General features: G+C 40.4%; 1 protein-coding gene across 1 annotated transcript in view; it reads right to left on the bottom strand.

Moving 5' to 3' along the window:
- Window positions 1-23,803, bottom strand: part of NIBAN1 (niban apoptosis regulator 1) — a 70,787-nt gene that overhangs the window by 25,533 nt on the left and 21,451 nt on the right. The window contains exons 2-5 of the mRNA XM_031046736.2: window positions 15,942-16,072; window positions 14,409-14,540; window positions 13,650-13,764; window positions 12,012-12,179 (exon numbers count right to left, since the gene is read on the bottom strand). Coding sequence (XP_030902596.2) covers window positions 12,012-12,179; window positions 13,650-13,764; window positions 14,409-14,540; window positions 15,942-16,072 — 546 coding nt within the window. The remainder of the gene's footprint in view (window positions 1-12,011; window positions 12,180-13,649; window positions 13,765-14,408; window positions 14,541-15,941; window positions 16,073-23,803) is intronic.

Below are 23,803 nucleotides of genomic sequence, written 5' to 3'. Positions count from 1 at the left end.
AAGATAATATTTTCTCTCTGTTCTGACTGTCCTAATTTGATATAGAAGTGGGAAGAAGGTGCTAAATATCCAAAAGCAATTTATTTGAATAGTTCATGGGAAAAATATCAAGCTGCAAGTACCATAAAATCCCAATCATGCATTCTTTCCCATGCCAGTAAACATGGAGGAAAAACACAATTATGGCAGTCTTACTATAAAAACAGCCCAAAGTAGAAAGGAAGCTTTATCCTTCAAGGCTTCTACAATTACGTAATTTAGGCAATTTCATTCCCACTTTCCATAAGAGGAAAAGATTGCATCAGTGATAAGGCACTGAAAAACTAGATCCATCCAGCATTGGGCTGTGCAGAAGCTGTTAGTGAGGCACACAAGACAGAGGCACATTCATGGGGTACAGCTCAAGAAGAGAGAATTGTACCCAAGCTGAAAGGAGATGTGGTGCACATACTCTAAGATTTCAGCAGGGTAGAGACAGAGCTTCTGTAAATCAGATCTAGCAGTTTATGAAAAGGCTAGAGGACCACGGCTGGCTTGGCAGCCAACTCTGTTATGCCATACCAAAGCAAGGACAACAATGAATAAGCTGTTGGGATAGCACTGCTTACGTGCAGGAGAGGATGGTGCGTGGGAGATGGAATCAAATGCTGCAGCTGCAAACAGGGCAGGTGGTAAACCCCAGTGGTATCAGGAACGATTGTTCAACAGAAGAAAGGATGACGTATGCTTCACTCTCCATAACACCCTTGCAAGGGTTTCCGCTTCAACAAATCTGGCTGGCACCTACCATGAGTGATGCATCTGTCCCCATTGCTTGTAGAAAATGGAACATGTTAGAGGAGCTTGGTGCAGTGATGGTTGTAGGTGATCTTTAACCAAATCCCATACAAAGCCATAAAATTTACTGAATGCCCCCCAAGCAAAAGGCCAGTGAGGCTTTATAGGTACCCAGACTGATGTTACGTGCTTAACCTAGGCTAGTCTGCACTTGGAAAATTACCAAGCATCTTCTCCAACTGCTAATGAATATAACATCAGCTTATTTGTGAAGAGTAAAACAAAATTCTCTTTAATTTATTTAACTTTAACATAAGAAAACCCACCTAGAGACTCTATCTTTAGACATCCAAGTGTGGAACCTAATTTTAATAACAGATAAGATATTGCTAGCCATAAATTCCTTTTATAAATGTAACATCCACATGAACATAAACTTCCATCTGCTTTAAGAGATGGAAGGACATCTGGAAGCACCATAACTTCACAAATCTACTAAAATTTGCAAGTCTCTCAAATCATAGCTCAGTTTGTTCAGGACTGCGGAAAGCTACAGCACACAGTGGATAAACAGTTTAAATCTCCTTTAAAAAAAAAAAAGAAAAATAAATCTCAAACCTTAACAAAATGATACACAGAAGACAGGCTGTTTGACGCTCACTGAGCGCACTTGCACCTGATGCATAAGTGTTAACTTACAGTTCCTCATTCCTAATTTCACCTGTATCTGATTTTTCGGCTACTGTGGGATTTGCAGTCTCCTAACAGAGTGCTTCAGGCAATGAGCTGAGACTCCTTCTCTGTCACTTGGCAGGTGAATGTTTGGTTGTACAGGCAAGCAATGTGGAAATCTTCAGTCCCAGATTCCTATGTGCTCTCCCACCCACAGCAGGACAGCTGCAACTTTGAAGATGAACGTGTCACTGGCACATTGCTTAAAAGCCCCTTGGGAAAGGCTATCTGAATAATTTTTCTGACTCACTAACATTTCCTCTGTGTGTCTAAATGCAGCAGTGGAAACTAATTGCCCTAGTGAATTTGGTCTTGTCTACAGACATAGATTGACTGGTCTTAGATCAGTCAAAACACTAAGACCTCTGTGCAAAAACTTCTATAAATACACCTCATTACCAGAGAGGATGAGTGCCAGAAATCACTGCATCTAGCTAAAATGGTGGATTTTCAGCAAATCCAAATAATATGAAATCTGTAGTCGAATATTTCAGTTCAGATCCTGTATCTATATACTGCAGACTGCTGAATTGGGTCTCTTGCTGTACTTTGTAACAAAAGGCTCAAAAGCTGATGTTTAACCACTTAGTTGATTATTTTTCTTAATTGCAACACATGCCTCTTTAACATTACATATACTAACCTGCCATGCTAACTGTTAAAAAGTATTTCAATACCCATATTGAATGGATACATCAACATCTGTATCAATATTTAAATTGTGTGCCCCTCTGAACAGTAACTGTCATGAATGAAGCTATTCAAACTCACTACTGCAGCATGAAAGAGGCTAAAATGGTCATCAAACAACAGGAATGCCAATAGGTGTTTGAAGACAGATGCAATAGTGACAGTTAAGTCTTCATATAAGTGTCAGCACAGCTCATTTCTGTACTGCTTGTGCAACTGCATACAAAAAGTCTGTGTTTGGGAAGAGCAGGGAAATGTTTCTCCAGCTCTGGTGGGACTTCAGACAGTGAGAATTTTCCACCTCCCAGAACTGATGGGGTGGTTTGCTCTACTGAGACACCAACGGTTCATAGTTCCCTTCTGTGCCTTGGCTAAGGCTGCGAATTGGGACTCACTAGTTTCTGCACACAGCAACAGTGTTACTGTGTTAAACTGTTTGGAGAGCCAAGGAACTGCAGTCAGTTTGTTTCACGATGTGTAAAAAATGAGTATGTCATTCTTGAAAACAAACTGAGTGCCCCTATTTCAATTCACTAAATGACCTTTTCCCATATGGGCTTTTCTTACAAGAAATTTATTACTTTTATTTTTAATAGTAGTGAAGGGATTGATTGTGGACGAAGCGCTTTTACCAAAGTGAGCTAAAACACTGAGAGTAATCTAAGCTTTTTGGCTGACATTCCACTGCTGAGGCCCAAAGACTTAGAAGAACAAGTGTTAGAATCCAGAAGTCTGAGCTCACAGAGCACGGGTTTTAATTAAAGAAATGCTGATTCTGACATAATGCACATCAGCTGACTACCAAAACTCAGAAGTAATCCACCCTGGGTTCATCTGTTTCCTGCAGCTCTCACATCTATGTACATGTTACTGAGCTGGAGAGCTGCCTACAGTTTTGTTAAAGATTCTGCATTCAGTGAATATTATTTTCCATACAGTCCCTGAATTCTTTCTGCAGGTAACTATAATTGATATTAAAGCAATCTGGCATTCAACTATGACTGTATTTATAAGAGATGATCATGTAAAGGCCCATAGGTAGGAAGGTAGCCTTGCCTGGCTCTTGCCTACCATCTTCAATAATTGCAGCTTTGGTCAAATGTCTCTTCCCAATGTAAGTGGTGAACAACTTGATATACTTTGTAGCTCCCTCCTACAAGACAGCAGGGACCACGAATACTTCCTCAAATCTTCAAAAACCACAGGCTGACTTTGGTTAGAGTGGGGAAGGTAGGAAGACAGCCACTGGAAGGAAATTAGTATGGTAAATTAGTAGAAACTACATTTAATTTTATGTGATCTCACAGTAATACTTCCTTCCTTTTTCATCTATTTGGTGGAAAACTTGCTCAAGTGAAGGCAGCACCAAAACTGTTTTGTAGCTCTTTCTTATTGTTCACCTTATGTAGCATTTTCCTGGGACAAAAATCTCTGTATGGATATCAGTGAAGGGTCTTCCTTCTTGTGATGCTACAAACAGTAGTAAGAGGTGGATAAGGCTAAAAATTATTTTTAAATGTATTATATTTTATTTTAGCAGTCTCAAAAGATGGTGCTTTCACCACTTACTATTTCCACTGGACACTGCTACTCTCAGTGGAATAGATTTCATACTAGGAAATGCAAATTACATTTTATCCGATTTTCTTATCTTTCCAAGTCATCCCCTTCTCCCCTTGACATCTGTTTCCTTCAAACGTACCTAGACTGTTGTTTTTCCTCTGCTTTCCTTTATACATGCTCTTTGATTTAAAAAAAAAAAAAAACAACAACAAAAAACCCCACCAAAATTTAGTTCTTTTTTAAGCAGGTAAAAATGAAAACACACAACCCCAAACCAGAAGGAGGCTGCTGAAAGAAAAGGCTGCCATTCTAAAAATCTGTGGTGTCTTAACCATCTAAATACATAGGTCATTTCCATCTCTTGTACTGGTACTCCAAAGAAAGCTACCGCACACTGCCAGCCACCGAAGGATTTCGGGTGAATGCAGCTGTGAAACATCAGTTAGATGCTCCTGCAGTTAAGGAATCATTCTGCCAGCCTCTCAACACTGCAGTTAGGGGATGTCTATCAAATAAAAATAAAATAAATGAGCATGATGAAGAACAATTTCCCTTTCTAAGAGTAATCTTTGTAGCACAGTTTTCCTGCAATAGCATTTTTTCTAGCATTTCTGGTAATACCTACCTGGGAATTATTTGCTGTGGGTAAGGACTGTGGTGATTACTGTCCATTGCTCACACAGTTTCTGGTTAATGATGAGCAACTTTCTACTATAGGATGTATAAGTAATATCATCACACAGAGAATTATGGACAGGACTCAGAGAATGACTAAGAGAGGGCAAGACCATCTGATCATGTTATCACATGATGAAAAGCTACCACCTGAGTTCCCAGCATATTTTAAGAGCTGCTGTTTGTAAGATATTTCAGGAGGTTGGTAAGAAAAGCCATGGTCATCAGCTCCAAAAAATAAGGTTCAAAAAATTTCTGTCTTCAAAAAATAAGCAAATAGTCCCAACCCAAAGAGGGTGGAAGTTAAGAAAAAGAGAGTCAATCTATCTGCTTGACTCTGAGGAGATAAAGAGAGCTTGGGAACTGGACCTCAGGAAAAGATAGTTTGCCCAGGGCTTGTAGCACGACTACAGCATCTCTGGAAATGATCCCCTGAATAGAAGGACACACAATTTCCTTTTGTAGAATGGAGTCCTGTCATACTATTATCCAAATTGAGAATGAATTAGAGCATAATGCACTGCGTCTGAGAAGCATCAACCTCAAAGCTCAGATGTTTCCCTGAGAGCAATGTACTATCCTGTTATGCATAGATCATGCGGTATGAAGCTTCTAACCACTAACAGAAGCTAGATGAGGTCATTTCCAAACAGGATACAACCCTGCAATAATACACTGTATTTATAGCAAATACAGTTTTGCAGTGCAAGTTCCCTCCAAGACCATCAAACCAACATTCAGCAGGTTTAACTATTTGTTTTGCAGCACATAATGCCTATATTAAAGCTGTTCACAGAATCACAGAATCCCGAAAAAGACAGCACAAGACAACCTCCCTCTTATGCAACCAGCAGCTTTATGTTTCACAATGTAAGACATGAGTGCCCTGTATAAACACAAAGAATCACAGTATCTGTGACAACTTCCAAGTGCTTTCCAAACCAGCTACAATATCACTGCTGCAGGTGGGAATTTTTCTGCTGCTTAACTTTGAAGCTGGAGCCTGAATACAACCTTACACCCATGAAATTAGTATCTATCTTCACAGCTCCTAAGATAGGCTAGGGTGGTGGGCACAACACAGTGGCTCTTCTGCACTGCCCCATGCTTGGTAATATATAAGCAGAATCAGCACAAGGCATGGTGGTGGTAAGAGATACAGAGACTGAAATCACAATTTGGATTTTAGCATGTTAATCATGGTGTTTCTGAATGAATGTAGCTCCTACAGACTGAAAATCCTCACTACGGTATAGGCAAGCACACTCACTGGAAAGGCAAAAGCCACACTGATTGGAAGAACTTGATTGGAAGATTGCTGTAGAGCAAAAACATCCCCAAAAGATGAAAAATAGCTCTATTTTAAGCAAAATATTCTAGATTATACAAAAAATTTCCAAATTGTGTCCTCAAATATTTTGTAGCTCCCCACAAGCCTTGTCAAAGATACAGTAGAATGGTTTCGAATGTTATGACTACATTAATAATGTTCCTATGTAAGTTTACACATCAGCTTTGAGAAGTCCATTTGGATCTCGAATACCTGGTGAATGACCAGACATGGTCCCAGCCACTCATGTGGATCACAGGAGATCTGATCTTTTTAAGCATAAAATGATTTAAGTAGTCAAAGTGCAGCAGCTGCAGTGAGAGGAAGCAATGAACATATCACAAATTCGAGTGAGGCAGTCAAAGGGCTGAATGCTCTGTCTCCATTCTCACTTTTTCCCACCCCAAATCATCATGCAAACCTTCAGAAAGGTCTTGCTTTCATCCCAGTAGAGGAGTGCATTTTCTTTAATGTCAAAAAAAGCAATTTCCTCCTCAGTTCTACTTTACTTGGTTCTTCTGAATGTAATCTGAAAAAGGCAACAAGAAAATCCTTCCCTTCAGCTGCTATCTCCAGAGAAAATAAGCCACCCTGTTTGTAACATGAAGACTAAGAAATCTTTCCAAAGTCCCATTTGGACTTGTGACAGCTGCTTTGCTCTGTATATGGAGATATGTATCCTTCAGCTTAAGTATTTAATGTTATCTTCTCAACCTTTATCAACACTTCAGTAACTATTTTGAACTACAGTCCAAGCACTGGTAAGCCCTACATGTACTATATGAATAGTATATGAATATAGGTAAGCTAGAAATAATAATGAGAAAAACACGTGCCAGCTAAACTTACAGTTGAAAAAGGAAATGTGGATACAGCTAATAGCAACACTAGAAGACAGAGATGAAGAAAAAAGAACCTGAAGCTGTCTTGACACAGCCAAGCTGTGACAAAATGCCCTGCATGACCTTAAAAGTGCACTTTGTATTTCTCTCTTACCTAATGCATTTCTTTATTTTACTTCTTTAATATATTTATTTCTATAATTTTTTGTTATTTATGGTGAAACTGGAGATGACAGGATATGATTTTTAAAGTACGTTAGCTTCCTGTGTCATGAGGTTGATCGTCAAGATAAGGATGTGAAATCTAACCAGATGAAAGAAAACAAAATCATGAAGTGAAACTCCACATCCCTCAGAATTAGCTACTTGTCATTTCCTTCTTGTCACACAGAACCCCTCTATCCAAGCACCAAGTGGTTATGCTTCTTCACTTTTAACAGCAAATACAAAGTGAAATACTAGCTGGTAACCTCATTCAGAAAATGAGAAGACCTCCTAAAATACTGTAAAATTAAATAAGCGTTCAGAAGAACATTTACGCAGATTTTCAGGACATACAAACATAAAGGATTAAAAACAAGGCCAAGTGCAAGGTCCTGCACCTGGGCTGGGGAAACCCCAAGCACAACTATGGACTGGGCAGAGGCTGGACTGAGAGCAGCTCTGAGGAGCAGGACTTGAGGGGGGTTGGTTGCTGAGAAGCTCCACATAAGCCAGCAGCGTGTACTTGCAGCCTGCAGCCAGAAAGCCAACTGTGTGCTGGGCTGCACCAAAGGGAACGTGACCAGCAGGTCAAGGAAGAGGGTTCTCCCCCTCTACTCTGCTCTCCTCAGACCCCACCTGCAGTACTGTGTTCAGCTCTGGGGCCCCCAACACAAAAAGGACGTGGACCTGCTCGAGCAAGTCTAGAGAGGGGCCATGAAGATGATAAGAGGGCTGGAGCACCTCTCCTATGAAGACAGCCTGGAAGAGTTGGGGTTGTTCAGCCTTAAGAAGAGAAGGCTCCAGGAAGACCTCAGAGCAGTAAAGGGGCCAATAAGACATCTGGAGAGGGACTTTTTACAAGGACACATACTGATAGGACAAGGAAGAATGGCTATATGGTGAAAGAGAGTAGATTTAGATTAGATATTAGGAAGAAATTCATCACTTATGGGGGTGTTGAGACATTAGAACAGGTTGCCAAGGGAAGTTGTGGGTGCCCCATCCCTGGAAGTGTTCCAGGCCAGGTTGGACAGGGCTTTGAGCAACCCGGTCTAGTGGAAGGTGCCTCTGCCCCATGGCAGGGGATTGGAACCAGATGACCTTTAAGGTCCCTCACACACAAACTATTCTAGAACTCTATGCTTATCAAGAGCTATCACTAGGTTGTATTATTCTACAGCACCTTATTTTACTATTTACTCCTCTGTATCTGTTGGCCTGTTGTTTTTCTACAAAGAGCATTTTTTGACCCATGTTATATGTCTAGAGACTTCCCCTCAGTGTTACTATTCTATATGTATGTTCCTGTCATTTAACTACTTTAATTCACCCTTTCATTTATCATATTCATTGATTAAAGCCACAAATCTTTGAAATCAGACTACAGGACTGTTATAATATTTTATATCCAATGCTTAGGTAATAAATTCAAGGAGAAATGAATAGTGGCATTTCAAGCTGTATGCAGTGCTCTTCAATGCAGCCCACTGAAGTCCTTCATTACAAAGCTGTTGGTAAAGAATGGGCACTTTGGAGGGAAGGAAGCCTTTTGATGGAGCTTTTGAGATAATGGCCAAGATTAGACAGTAGCACCTCTGTACTGAGTATGAAAATTTACAGTCTTTTTTCTTTTTCCTAAGAGAAAAGTTACACAGCCATTAAATTTCACAGGAGAAGCATCATACAGTGAATTCTGAAAAGCAATTTTGAAATATATTTCACTTCAACTCAGACAGAAAAAGGACTCAAATGCAAGTATGGCTTATGTTAGAGTTGCCAAATCTCATTACACCCTTCTACACCTGTCCCTACTGATAGCAGGTCCAGACCACTGGTGGCCCACCTGGGTGCGTTTCATGAGCTGAGCTCCCTCCTCTGAGTACTGGGGCAGCCAGGTTGGGGTCTCCTCTGCCTCTATCAGTTTGTCTGGGTTCCTCTGATGCTTCCTGGGAACTTGTGTTTTCTTTAATTATCCTTCCCTGAATCACATGACCTCAAAGCTTAAAACCCAAAAAACATTTGATCCCTTCCCCAAATCCTGAGGCATCACAAAAGCCAACTTGTAAAGCTCAAAGTGGGAGTTGCCCAGATGAATCATTGAACTGGGATGATTTCTATATACAGATTAATCCATCAAGCAAATTTGAGAGTGAAGGTAATTTGGAGAATCTCAGCGGATGCATCTGGTTGTGCTTGAGTATTTTTAAAAGCCATGACCAATCAGGTCTTGATTGGCTTAGCTGATTTTAAAGGTTTTAAATATGCTTTATTTGGATTGTATTAAAGAAGGGTGCAAAAAATCTACATGTTCCATTGATAATGAAGGAAATCACTGTCCCTCGAACTGCAAACCTTTACCAAGTAGTATAAAAGATAAATACAACAGGAAAATTGACAGGGGAGGTATGGGGAGAAAGGGAACAGAGGGGGAGAGCAACCTGCAGTCCATACATCTGAATCATATTTAGAAGTGGTGACTCTAAATCCAAATGCTTTTGTAACTATTCTCCTGACTGTGAGTTCTGACCAGAAAACCCAGAAACATAGCCTGGACCAGTTAAAACAGAGTGACTCTAAAGAGAGGAAACAGCTGAATGCCAATTCACTTGTTTTCTGTTCAGCAAGAAACCCTATTTAATTCTGCTTCCTGGGAGAAAACAGACTTTAACCCAAAACTACTTCAAGTTTCTGGCTAAAGCCAGTGTGATACATTCCTTTCTAGAAGTGGTAGATTATAGAAAAGACAGAAAGGCAACTTCTGATCAGACATTACATCTGTATTTCTCCTGCCCTTGCCAAATTTACATTGGCAGAAGTTAACTTAGTGCTTTTTAGAAGATGTGGAGCGAGTGCTGCCTTGGCTGGTGCTCCTTATCCCTGTAAATAATATTCCACTGTCAAACTCCAAGGATTTTTTACATTTTTTCTCTCTTTTCAATTTTATTTTATAAAAGAACACAGCCAAATTTTCTGTCATGAGCCTTATTATCCACTGTGTTTCTGCACATGCCTATAATTTTGTCAGACTGTTTGGGTATCTGTTTTTATAGGCAGAATCGTTTGCAAATAAGGCTTTTAAAAGTATTAATAAAGCAACATCTTGTATGAGAATGAATATAAATCAATAAAAGTTATTGAAAAAAACCTTGAAATTCACTCTAAGGACAGAGCTAAGGTTACTGGGGTGGTTGTCTGTGATCATTTTTCTGCTTGCAGCACCTAGGTTTCTAGAAGATAGTGTAACTCCAAGAAATCCAGAAAATATTGGCTCCTATTTTCCTAGCTGCATTTCCTAGTTCTTAATACAGACTGTGTTTACTTACCAGTCTGTTGAGCAGAAATAATGGGACAGAAAGGGTGAGCCTTGATGAAAGCACTCAGTGTCATTAAGCACTCCAGTGTCTCTATGCATCTTTGGTCAGATAAAAACTTGACCACAGAAAAGGCTGAGAGGGATAAATCCTGGAACAGATGCATAAATGAGCAATAGCTGAGCTATATGAAATATAATAAAACACAGACTCGCAGGCACTGGAGATGGAAAAGACCTATTAAGTCATCTAGTCCCAGCCTCTGCCAATGCAGAATTGGCCCCTAGAGTAATGTGCTGAACTTTAAGAAAAAATAAAGCTGCCAAAAGCTTTGTCAAGCCTATTACACTTGCTCCAGAAGAGAGAAATGAAAACCCCAAACCTAATGAACAGGCTTCAAGTCATGGAGGATTAACAGCGCCAGGAAAACTTGATTGTATCCCCGTCTCCTTACCAAACCTCAGTAAGGAGCAAAGGCATGGCTCCAGAACACTTTAATAGTGTATGACCACCTCGGCTGAAACCAAGTTAATCAGAACTGAAAATCATAGAGGCTGGCATGCTATGGGAATTCAGGTTACTCTGGCAGCTACATAGAGAGTATTTATTGAAACTCAAGATATTTGGAAGTGCCAAGTGAAGGTGTGTTCTGCCTCCAACCCATGCTAATCTAGTCATGAAACAGTCTTTATAGTCCCTGTGACTGGGTGTTTGCCTACTGGGTGTTCTAGCCTTCAGCCTCTCCACACCTACACAGCAATATACCATAATGTATGTTTTCATTATGGGAATGGAGTCCTAAAGGAGACCAGGAATGCCTTTGGCAATGGAGGCAAATGAATAGCAAAGGAAGTTGAGAAGGATCCAGGGAGGACAATGTGAGTCAACTGTCTGAGGGTAATAGGGGGAAGCTGATGTCCAGAAGACAAAAGTGACAGCTAAAAAAATACACTGGGAGCCACTTCTGTAAGTAAAAGGGACTGTTCACACACTGCACTCTCATTTATCTGCAAACATGGGCTTCAGGCCCAAGTGGCTGAGATTGCTGGAGAAGTTCCTGAGCATTCCCATCTCCCACCGAGAGCAGCAGCAGCAGATGGGACTTGAAAGTGACACTAAAGGCATGGAAGAGCCTGGACACCAGCAGAGGAACCAAGTCAGCTTGATGGAAAATGAGAAAAGTAATCTGAAAAACAGGAAAGCATTTATTTGTCTGAAGGATACAACTCATAAATGGTGTTCCAAATTCATGGGAGCAAGGTCATTTTCATAATCCTAGCAGGTCACAACTTGTTGGGAGTTTTTATGTTTTCTAGTCTAATGTACTTAGAAAGTGAGATTTAAAATTCATCCTCATGCGTACAATCAATACCATGTCTTACACACCATTCATGACCTAGTTACAGGGCTTAACCCTGGCTGGGGCTTCAGGTGCTGTCTAAACAGCAACAGAAAATATCAAATGTTCGACCATTTGTGATATAACATTAGACATGTACAGGAGACTACATTCCCTTCACATTTTACAAACCTGGTCTGCTATATCTATGATGTATTTATCAAGCTTGCAAACACAGGTGAGAGTTTGCCATGCTGTATTTAGTAAACATCTCTTATGATCTTGCATCATGGTACTAGATTTAGATGAGCTGTCAGAGAGGGGAATGCCGCTTTCAAAGCAACTCCCATGTTTTCTACCTAAGCTTACTACACTGCAGCTCAAATCCCACCTAACTTTGCTCCCAGCAAAGCAAGAAGGGGTATGCTACTGCATTCCTCAAGGTACTGAAAGTCATGCATCTTTTGTAAGTGACTTGCATTTTTTTCAGCTTTTTAAATCTTCACTGGGGTGAATGACATACAGGAAGAGGCCCTTTCTCCACTCACCGTGATTTGAGTGTCTCACGCAGTCCCCCAGTACGGCACTGAACTGCCTCTGAGCTTCTGGCTCCGAGAAGCAATAGTAGCTGTGCCGGGCGAAGGGCTGCCACAGGTAAACTGGGAACTCCCTTGGCAGCTGAACAAAGGCTTGAGTGACCTCCTTCTCACTTGAACCTACACAGAAAAAAGACATCTCCATGTGAAATCTGCACATTTCTTGGAGGGTTTCCCTCTTTTCCTCTGCTACAACAGAGAGAACAGGGATGCACGAGACATGAAAAATTGTCTCCTTCTTGATCCAAGTGATTTGGCACAGAGGTCAGGGGAACACATCTGGGTCAGGCAAACTCAGCAGGCACCAACGACCTCTCTAGGTTATACCATACAACTTCATGTCCTTTTGTTTTGTATTCAAGGTGGCCATAAACTACACAGTTTTGGTAACACTTCAAAGAATTAGCTTGTAGCTGCTAGGGAAAAGGTTTTCAAGGCAAGTGTGTAAGTCAGTGAGCAGGCATACATATGGAGACCACATAGGAGCACGTGATCTTCCATATAGAAAAGAACTGCATTAAGCCATGTAGGAGAAGCAGCAGTAGTTCCCTGTCTCCAGGACCTCCAAACACAACTGCAAAATGGCCTTATAAGCTGTCACTTCAAGCCCTTGAAGGTAAAGCAAAGAAATCATTAAGTATCTTGTTTCCACCTGCCCTCAGTCACTGTGAGCAGAGGATACTATACAATGCAGCTTATGTATGACCAAACCCAGTCTTGTGTCAATGCCATGTATTGAGAGCCCAGCCACAAGGAGTTCATCTCTGGGGGTCTTCACATCACACAGGAAGGGAGAAGAGCCATAAAGGACCCAGCCACTCTATGTGAAAGGAGAACACGGGAAGCCCACAAACAGCCTTGGGTTGTTCCAGATTGCTCAACCTCAACTACTGCAGAGCTGTGGTACACACAGAGGACCCCTCCAGCCACTGCTGCCTCATGCTACCCTCTGACCACCCTTGGGAAAGCGGTTTAAAGGGTCACCTCCCAAAAGTCATAACTTTAAGTGGTATGAAACAGGTCTTCAAAAATATTTATCTGCATGTTGCCCTTCTCTCTTTCCTTGTGTGGCATCCCATCCAGTTTTCCAGATCTGACTCTGCAACATGAGATCTGCTCCCTTAAAGCCTGAACCTTCTCCATCTTTGTGGAGTGGGGACAGGCAGGATCACAGAAGTTGCAGTCCCAGAAACAACAAATTCAGCAGCAGCCTTCCTGCCCTCTCTGTGGGACTTATTATCAACTGTAAGTCAACACAGGCAGCTGGCATCTAAAAATGGAAACAAATAAACCAGGAATATTAACAAAGCCTGGGAACAATGGTGGTGTGGTTCCTGCCCTGCTTCAGCACAGCTTCCAGCAGCTTCATGCTGGGATGTTGGAAAGAAAAGGGAGCCAGCATTTCTCTGAAGGTTAGTTTATAGCATGTTCTGTGTACATCCACTCTGGAGCTGTGCTTTGACTTAGAAAAAGGGCTGTGCCCATCTCCTGTTGCCCCATTTTAAAGTCTATCCTGAAAGCCCTATGAGAAGAGGTCTGCATACGGAATGGAGCCTGGGATTTGGCAGTTCAGCTTTGAGCAGGGCTTACCAACAGGATCTGGAAAATGTTTATCAGATAGCAAATTGTAATCTTCTTCTGAAGTCAGTACTTTGCCTCCTGCAGGAATAACATGATATTTAGGGCTGGCTCCTTTCTGATAGGCCTGGAAAATCAAGAGAGAGGAAGTCAAATAAAAGATTTAAAGGAAGGGAAGACAAAACCCACAACTCATTGACAAAGCTAATGCATGGGGATATTCCCCAAAGGGAAATTTTTGTCAGACTGAATTTTAGATATATTCCCTAGGCACATCAAATCTAAACCATGGTTAAACATAAAAAACATATTTGAAAATGTCCTCTAGGTGTTTATCAGCTGTGATGAAGAGTCAGGGAGAGAAGGGACAGGAAAGCATGGGATTTGCTTCAAAATTCTATTTGATCGATTTGTTATCCAGGACTAGTTTAACTACAGCTGCTGCCTAGTCAAAAGTTTCACTGCAGTCAACTTGAAGCCATCCAAAAACTGCTACTGAAAATCCAGCTGCAGAAACATGGAAACATATTACCCAGACACATAGATAAGAATTGTTCTGTGATAGGCAAAGGAAGGTTCGAAGCATTAAAATTATTTGCAAACCTATATGGCCAATGGAAGACACCTGGTTGTACCCAGCCATCCCTCTGGACAGCAAGGCTGGAGCCACCTCACTGAGGACAACATTTCATCTAGTATTGCTAACAGAAAGGTAGAGCAAATTCACTTGATATCGGTTTATTTGGAAGCATAAAAGGAAGAAGCATTTACCTCTTTATTCTCAAAGCAATCCACCGTGTAATCATTTTTGATAACAACATATCTGTCCTTCCACTTCTTCAGATCCTCGGCAAAATGCAGCAGTTCTGCTTCATATAAGACCACCCCAGCTTCCATCGGGGGCTACAAAGATGATTTTTGAGTTTCAAAATTACTCTGGATTACTCTAGGTTTCATTTTGAAGCTTTTATTTCTACATTCCCATAATGCTGCTATGAGGGCTTTTGAGTCTTCAAAGGCAATTTAAAGTTATTGAACATCTCTCTGATTCGGACAGATACTACATACACAACCAAATTCCTGTAGCCTGAGGTGAGGAGGCAGCAGAAGAGCTCTGCCTTCCAAAAATAATTCCAGCTTTCTGAGACACAGCATTCTTATTTACCTTTCAGTTGGCATGCTGAATGCAAGATGACTGTAGTTCATCATTTCCCATTTTCCACTATGTACCAAAACTGTTTCCTCAATGCAGAAAAGAGTTTTATTACAAAATAGTAAATTATTTCCCATTTCTTTTGCACCTGTGCTCTTGTAACTGATATGCATCTTTCTGAAAGACAGGGCTCTTCTATTATCCTACTTTTACATCCCTCCTCATTGATTTACCCTATTCATTTCAAGAGCATTGGATTTTCAATAAAGCAAAAAAAAATTAATATTTGTCACTTAAGACTGAATGCTGTTTCTCTGCATTTTCCTCCAATAAAAAAGTTTTGTTTCTCTTTTTGTCCCTCCTCCCCTAATTAAAAACATCTTTCTATAGTTCACAGAGGGGATTATTGACATCTCCCTTATGGAACCCTATAGCCAAGGATAATTAAGTCCTGAATGTATAATCTCTGTCCCAAGATTCTTGCAAAACATTGCAATTAGCAGGAAGCAGCTAGTTTTGTCCAAGTGTCCAACTCTACCTTGATGAAATGCATGCTTTGTACCAAAAACTTGTGTCATGGTTCTTCTCATGCTACATTCAAACAAGACCAAAACAAAGATTAATTCTCAAAAATAATTTTTTAACCTGCACCCAAATGCAACTCTTCCACTTAAAATGTAACTGAACCAAATCCAACATCTGCGCTTGCAAATCTGTTGTGTACACTTGGGTTATATAAAACAAAGTACACTTATAAAATGTCCCAGATGCACATTTATTATATATGCAACTATCCACTATAAGCAGCTGAAAGAACATTTCCTATATTGGAAAAGCTTGTATGCATATAAAATATGTATGTATATGTGTATATTTATATAAAAAGCATTTAAATAACTTGAAAAATACTTTGGATTTGATTTTTAGAAGCTCTGAGTATCTGAACTGCTTATAAACTTTACTTGATAGTATTAAACACTGGGAGAAAGAAAACCAAGCTCAGTCAGTGTTGGATACACTTCCAGCTCAGGTTTTCATACACTGCAACTACTGAATGTGTTACTTAAATAGTTAATGTATTATTAATTTAGCCAGGAGAGCAGAGCTGAATAGCATCTTAAGGATGGGGAATAGCTTATATGCCCTCCTACCTTGCTTCTAAGGAACCGGGACTGGGAATCCCGATGCTGCTCCAGCTCATCCTGCACATGCTTGCAGAAAGCCACCGCATACTGGCGTCTGTAGTGCGGGCTGAAGTTTTTGATGACAGCCTCTGTTTTTCCTGGAGCAAAAATAGAGATTCAATTGTATTTAATGTACACGGGTTCAGAAAGTGCAATGCAGAACCAAGGCAGTTATCACCAGCAACCCAAAATACTGTCAAAGCATAACAACGATCATTTGCTGCTCAGCAGATCAGGAAACCCTCAAAAATACTTTCAGCTGTTTTGATAACCAAGGACACAGGGAATTTGTCCAAGAAACTGTCGGGATTTATTGTTCTTCCTTCTAAGAGGGGTCAAAATATATCCCAAATCCATTTCTCTCAGAAAAGATGCTATCTGCCTCTTCCTGGGACATACTGCCACAGAGCCATAGGTGCTCAAGAGCTGGTAAGGTTTTCAAAGAAACATACAGACAAGTGATACTGGCTAGTATTTAGCTGCATTAACCAATTTATTCATATAGTGAGATTTTAAAGCTGACTCAAAGCTCCTAAAAAGGATATTTTCTAGGCTTGGGCACCAAAGTCTCTTCTTTGTTTTAATGTAAACAGATACTCAGTCATGCTGCAGTAAACACTAATCTTGTATTGTCTTGCTATGATCAAGATCTCATCAGCAGTAATAAGAGCAATAAACACACTGACAGTCTCATTTCTGAGAATCTTGAAGCAATTTACAAGTAATTGACTCATTACTCTATCAAAGAAACGATAATGCTTTACAAACAGGGAAGTGAAGCTGAAAGTTACAGCCATGTGCACATACATGACTCAAGAGAGTCTCTGGCAGTGTGAAAACCAAAACCTGGGCCATGATATACATAGTATCCTGACCATCCTGAATACTGGAGAGATCTCTTTCTTCTTTGTATGAAGGAGAACGATGACAAAGGGTTGTGGTTTTTTTAGCATACAAAAGAGAAATGGAATTTCACAACTCAAGGAATTTTGATGCTTTCAAAATTTTACTTTGTTCTGCGTTGGGAAAATAATATAAAACTTTATCTATAAAACAAAAAAAAAAATGGTAGTGCCCAAATTGAGATTTCTTGAAGCTTTTAAAGCTATGGACTCCTAAACCAGGACTGGCATTCAGCACTCCTGAAGGGCCAAACAGAGGAACCAGCAAGAAGCACCGTGACCTCCAGAGTCCTGAAAAAGCTGAACCACTTGCATCATATAATGATATTGCTGGACTGACAAACTCCTTCCAGCCACCCACCAGTGCTGCCACCAAAAGGGACCCACCAGGAGTTTTCATGATGTTTCTGTACTTTATACAATGGGCTGTGATCCTACAGCAGCTATGATGTAACCAGAGAGAGGTTTAGACAGGTTTGCTATTTCAAATATATAAGCATAGTCCTTCTAAAGTAACTATGCAAAACTTCCTGGGTTTAGTACTGAGTCTGTTGCCATTTCTCACCAAAAATAATCTGGCTTGCATGTCAGTACAGTTCCCAGATCGTTCGTGCTTTTTTCATCTTAAATAATTTTACGTATGGTGAAGTAAAGAGAAAAGCTGTGGATTATTACCAAAATAAGTGTATTGGGATTTTGCAGGAGAAAGTGTGTGGGATGCTCTGGTGTACAAGATGCTATGGTCCAAGATTTACCACATCTGGCTATCTTATTTCCATTCAAAAAATCCAAATATGTGTGGCTGAGACTGCCATGGAAAAATAATTAGTTTGCTAAGGAGTTCACAGAGATGTGCGATCACAAATGGTTTTTAATGTGCTTATTTTAGGTCCAGCCAGAATTTGCTCCTAATGTGGGACATTATTGGGTTGTTAGAGGTAATTTTATCAATTCACATAGCTACAGTATTTAATTACTCTCTAACTTCCTGATCATTACATTTACATCACTGTAGCTATGTGGATGTGCACACTAAGGAAAAATCTACACATCAGCTCCTCAGCTTTTGCAATTTTATTTTCAGTTCGATGCACAGAATTTGACACCACTCAAGTTTAGGGACAACACTGACATGAACTTTCATTCCAGCTACTGCTGTGTAACCAGCTCAGAGATGTGAGCTGGAGCCTTTTCCTGCTTAAGCATCAACAGAATCACTGCCTTCAGCTGAACTGAAGGCCCCTTTTGCCCCACTCCTACACCATTCCAACCACACATCACCACCAGGTTACAAAGCTGCCACAAAACTGGGTACAGAGAGGAGACAGCTCAGCCAACTGCTGTATTTGCAGTCACTACATAAAGCTGGAGGGATGTCAGAAGGCCACATTAAGTTTTCACTTATGCAAGTTTTTCACAGATTTACCTGTGGGACAGCACCAGGTGACAATCTGCACTCCAACTCTTCAGTTTTAAGACACCAGTTGTTTTGAAGCTTACTGATTATAGGACATGCTTGCATATAATAGGAGGATACTGATGCTCCTGAAGCAGAAAATCCCTGCCTGTATGACATCCTTTTAAAAACCAGCCTGCTTGGGCAGAAGCATAAGCTTATTCTCCAAATAAGGATAAAGCTTCCCAAAACATTCTTTATAGCACATTTTTTTCCTTCTTGTCCCAGCCAGCAGTAGGATGTTGTTGGCCCCAGCCGTAGTGGAGTTTCCTGCTCAGGGTTTGCCACTATTTTCCACCACAGCTTTTTCTTTTGCAGTTTGCAGTGGCCTCGTAATCGGTTACAGAGGGCTCTGGGACACTGGACCTCACTTGACTACTGCCTGCATCCTGCAGTAAAAATTTGTAGAGGAAGTGGAACAAAGAACAAAATTGTGGTGTTGGGAAAAAAACCCAACAATCGCAGGAAATACCTGTAATTTTGGTGAGGTCTTTCAATTATGGCTATGTCGGCTCACAAGTGTGATTCTTCAGTGTCAACATTTCTTAGATCAGCTTAAAGTACAATGACCAAAGAGAAAGGAATATGTAATTCATAATACATATAAATGAAAAATATTATATCAGTGTATTTTTTTATATGCAGACTATTTTTACAATCAATCAAAACATGAATCAAGGAGCAAACACTTTAGGCTGTTTATTCTAGTCTTTATACTACTTGTTGCAGAGGATCTCTGCATTAAAAATTCTACCTTCTAAAATTAGAATAAAAGGTTTTATTAAGAGATTGTGAGTGGCAAGACATGAAGACCGGGTCTTGTACTGCTTGGCTCAACAGGAATTGCAACACTACCTGCTGGTGGGAAGCGAAGCGGATGAACCCTTGATCCATTGTTTGTTGATGGATCTTTAAACTCTTGTGGTTTACAAAAGATAAAAATATGCTATCAGAAAATGAACATCATGGAAACAGTCATGAGTAACAGAAACTCTTCCCATGTAATAATAATATGGGGCAACTGGAGATAAAATACTCCAGGGCAGTTGAAAAATTAGTTCCCTTAATTCTTTTCCAAATTTAGTGTGGCTTGCTTAGTCTGAGCTGTTTATATGGAGCAAGGCCAACCTTCCCATTTGGCTAGTCTGGCAACAGTGCAGCTCCAGCCCGTATGAATGTGATCTGAAACCTCCCAGCTAGGATGTTTATCCTAGGAGAATATGTAGCTTGATCATCTCCAGTAGAAGCCTTCATGCAACCGAAATTACCAACAGGAAATGATGACAAAGATGGGGATGGAAGGATTTCTGTCAAATTAATGAGGAAAGGGTCTACTCCACCTTTACTGAGGGGCATGATCCTGCTCCAGAATAAACTTTGCTACTGCTTCAAGATGCATCTCCTGTTTCACAGAAACATTCTTGCACTTGATCACAAAAGTTTGTCACAAGTTACGATACATCTTTTAAAACAAAAAAAGAATGTCATTGCACTGACAAACAAGAAACATTAGCCAGTTGCCCCACTGGAAATTAGGAACCCTCCCCCAAACTTGTTCTTGCTGCTCCCCTGCCTTTGACCTTCTTAACTGTGTGTCACTCGTGCTAGACACTTGTATGTAACTCGAAGTTACATACACCCACAGCATGTCCTCAGATAGCTGACTTTCAATTTTGTGTTTCAGTGCTTTTGTTGAAATAAACTGATAAGGACACTCTTTGTCAAGTTGTCCCATGAATTTCTGCTGGTGTAGCCACTGGCTTTCGGCCTGGTGGCTCAGCTGCATGCAACCCAGCTAGCTCACCCTGCCACACTTCTGTCTCTTAACAATGTGTTGCCAAGAGACTGGTGTAGATGCAGGTCAGGACAATTCAGAAGAAAAGGGTAGAAAACAATAACTTCTTGGCTGGTATACAAGAGAGGGGTTGCTCACACTCACTGGATTTCAGCCATTTGGAAGTTAGAAAGAGGAAGAGGTAAGGACTTCAAATGAAAATTGTTATTCCACTAAATATTGGTGTTCAGTAGTAAGATCTTGCTACCTTTATCTTGCTGCCTTCCAAGGGTAGCAAGATGACCATGACACTTCCTCTCAATAGCACAATTGCTTGAACTCAGCACCTTCTGAACGTAGTTTTCAAAAAACACTATGATCAGTGATATGAATCTCTTTGGAGGTCTGGAGGGTTTATCTTCTTAAACTATTTAAACCTGTTGGAAAATATACTTTGCCCTCAAGAGACATGAACTATAGGAAAAATAGGTGATCTGCTGTATCAAAGCAAATCCTAGACAAAATAAAGCCTAAAAGTAACAATAAGGATTGTGCATACTGAACACCAGTACAACCAGCACTTCAAACAAGTGTGAAGTATTTAAACAGAACAGGAATGAATGACTTTGTCCTTGTATTTCTTCCACAAGGCCACGACCAAAGCCATCAGAAGTAAATATAAAAAGATCAGTCGATCATATCCACATGGTACTTCACCAGCCAGGAGTACAACCCACAACTGGGGACATGCTTTTAAATGACAAACTATAAGCTACACTGCATGCCTTAATGCTATTCAGCAAATTCAGTACCGAGCTTTAGAATTACTATCATCCATCCATCCATCCATTCATACACGTAACCTTATTCTCACAGCTCATCAGGGTAGCAGCAAATGAGTTAACAAAATAATTTCAGTGTTCAGTTCATGGGTCAACTTCATCCCAAGTCCAAAATAAACTCTGTCTTTGATTAGGATAAACATCTAAAATTGTAGATGCTCTTCTTGAGCCCAGTGAACTGGCAAAGCTGGATGTCAATATTAGCAGCTCTGAAACAGATTGGATGCTTGCCATGAAGGGAGAGAAGCAGCCTCTGCTGCTTCTGCTGCAATACTGTGTATAAAAACTGCTCTTCCTAAATTCACTCATTCATTTGAAACATTATTATCAATTATTAAATGCATAAGGTAAATAGAAAACCTGTAAATGCAATTCTCTTTGGCATATACTCTCAAACAATGCCCAGCACCTTCCAGTACTCTGGGACATGTGATAGTGCAGTGGGAAATACCAGCGATTCCATCTTTCCTAAAGTCTTCTTTCTTGTACAGTACTGTTAAAATCCAAGTGCTCCCAGGCTTTCTCCTACACATACAGGGAGGCACTATAAAACATTCTTTGTTGCTGAAAGCACAGCTCAGTTTGATCTTTATTTACAGAAATAGTATTTCGATTATCTATGAGTCATGACTTAATACCTGTTATGAAAAAAAGGATGACAGACACAAATCCCATGTTCTGATTTGGCTGAATCACTTCTCCGCAAGTTTGTTTGCACTCACACAGCCAAACCAAGAAGCTCTCTGGTGGAGCCACCACTCTTCCCCATGTAGACATGCTGAAAAGCATGCTTTGCACCTTATAAAATACTGAAACCAATTATTTACTTTCAGCCTTGTTTGTGTTAATGGATTCTACTCTTGTTAAAAATTTATAATGCTGTAACTACTCTGGAGTGCACACACCCCCAAATTATCCATCTGTAATGCAGACACTGAATTACACTGGTAAAATTCCAGTTAGTCACCGAAAACTCAACACATATGAGAGGATGATACCCGTCACACCTCAGATCATATTCTTCCTTAATCTCAGCGTATAAGCACTCCTTGGATGCTTAGCCCATCTTCTCTATAGGATGACTGAGAAAGTTGATGCTGTCTTGTGAAAGAAAATCAGATTTGTTAGCATGTTTGCCAGCTGAGACCATGGGTGTGAAATCTGCACTCTACCAGAAGTGAATCTTCTCTCTCAGGGCAAGCTAAACAAACACATTTGTAAGTTTGTGTAAACTTTATCCATGGCAAAGGAGGAGCAAAAAACAACAGGCTCCATTCCAACTTTGCAAATCTCCTTTTCTACAATTTTACTCAAGTACTTAGGTCTTCCTCAAGTGCTCTGCTAAATGAGGATAAATTTTATACTGAGCTGTAAATTATCCCATAGATTTCAATAGTTTTATACACCTGTGATGTTCATCTTGGGCAACTTTGTGAGCATCTCATATTTCAGAGGGAGTAGGAAGACCTGAGTAGTAGACACCTCATGCTCTCTTAAAAAAAGGTCTTGTTTTCTTAAGAGCAGTTTGTGATTTAACTATGGATCCTGCTATTTTAAATTAATTCTGAATACTATCTCATTATTAGAAAATGCAGAGCAAAATACAGAGCACTAATCCTGCTTAAACACAGCCCCTCTCCTGGGTCAAAGTCAAAAACTCATTCCTACAGCCAGGTTTCCTCCCCTCTTTTCCCTTTCCTCTCAGACTGAGATCAAGAAAATTCTCAGGAAATGCAGAGACAGGACTATCACACCTTTGATCTATGGCTAACCATCATGATCCTAACAGCATGTCTTCTACACTTTCACAAGCATCTGCTACAACCTTAAAGTCTCTGAAGAGTATCATCTCAATTGCAATTACCTTATTTTCATGCATGTGTCCCTTGCAAGAAGCACACAATTCCCTCCAACTTCACTATGTGTTGCCAGGTATTACATTTGATACCTGCTGCTAAGATGGAAATGCCCAGGGAAACATATTTTATTATTAACCCACAATTGCAAAGCAAAGGCTGGGGTGGCACACATCTCATGACCACTTAAAACAGAAAAGGAGCCTCTAATGGGTACATCTACTTCTTCAACATGTGCACTTCACAGACACCTGCCAGCCCTGGGACACCACTCCCTCCAGTTTCTTCATACTTTCTCCCACATATGTGCAATCTCCCATGCTGGGAGAAAAGAATGGACAACCTCTCCAGCCAGAGATGGATCCTGCACAAGCAGCTCCACCAACACTGCAGAGTGAAGAGGAGGTAAACACCAGGACCCTATTTGCAGTGCTACTGCCCTCCTAAACATGTAGGCCTGAAGCAGAAGATAGGGAAAACAACTGGGAGTATTTGAATCTTAATGTTAAAAGATCTAAACTGCAACCAGCGAAATCAGGCACTCCTCTGTCAAACAGTGGGGGCCACCAGCCATCAGCTCTGCAACATTCCCATTGCTGAAATCATTATTTAGGGGAGAAAAAAGATTTCAGGAGTTGCTTTGCACTTCTGTTAGATTAAAAAACATCCTAATGATCATGAATTACATAAAGGCCAAAGCCTGTCTTTAATCAAACAGAAACAAGCCCAGTGCAAGACAAAGGTTTGATTAACACTGTGTCAGATAAGCTTATCCTTAAAGCTGCTGAAATTTATCCTTTACTGTTAATGGGGTTAGAAGCAGCAACCCTCTGTCTAGAAACTATTATCAAATTCAACAAGAATAAGGTCTGATACTTTATTTATAAGCTTATTTCACAGCACCCAGAAGAACTAGGGATTTAATAAAACAAATTAACACAATCTAGCTCCTTGGGGCCACAAGAAGCTAAACTATGCTCTGTATTAAGTTAATTTGAA

This window comes from Melopsittacus undulatus, chromosome 6, assembly GCF_012275295.1.
Source record: "Melopsittacus undulatus isolate bMelUnd1 chromosome 6, bMelUnd1.mat.Z, whole genome shotgun sequence".
Taxonomy (NCBI): Eukaryota; Metazoa; Chordata; class Aves; order Psittaciformes; family Psittaculidae; genus Melopsittacus; species Melopsittacus undulatus.
The sequence above is the reverse complement of the archived record's forward strand: the minus strand, read 5'-3'. Positions and strand labels throughout refer to the sequence as shown.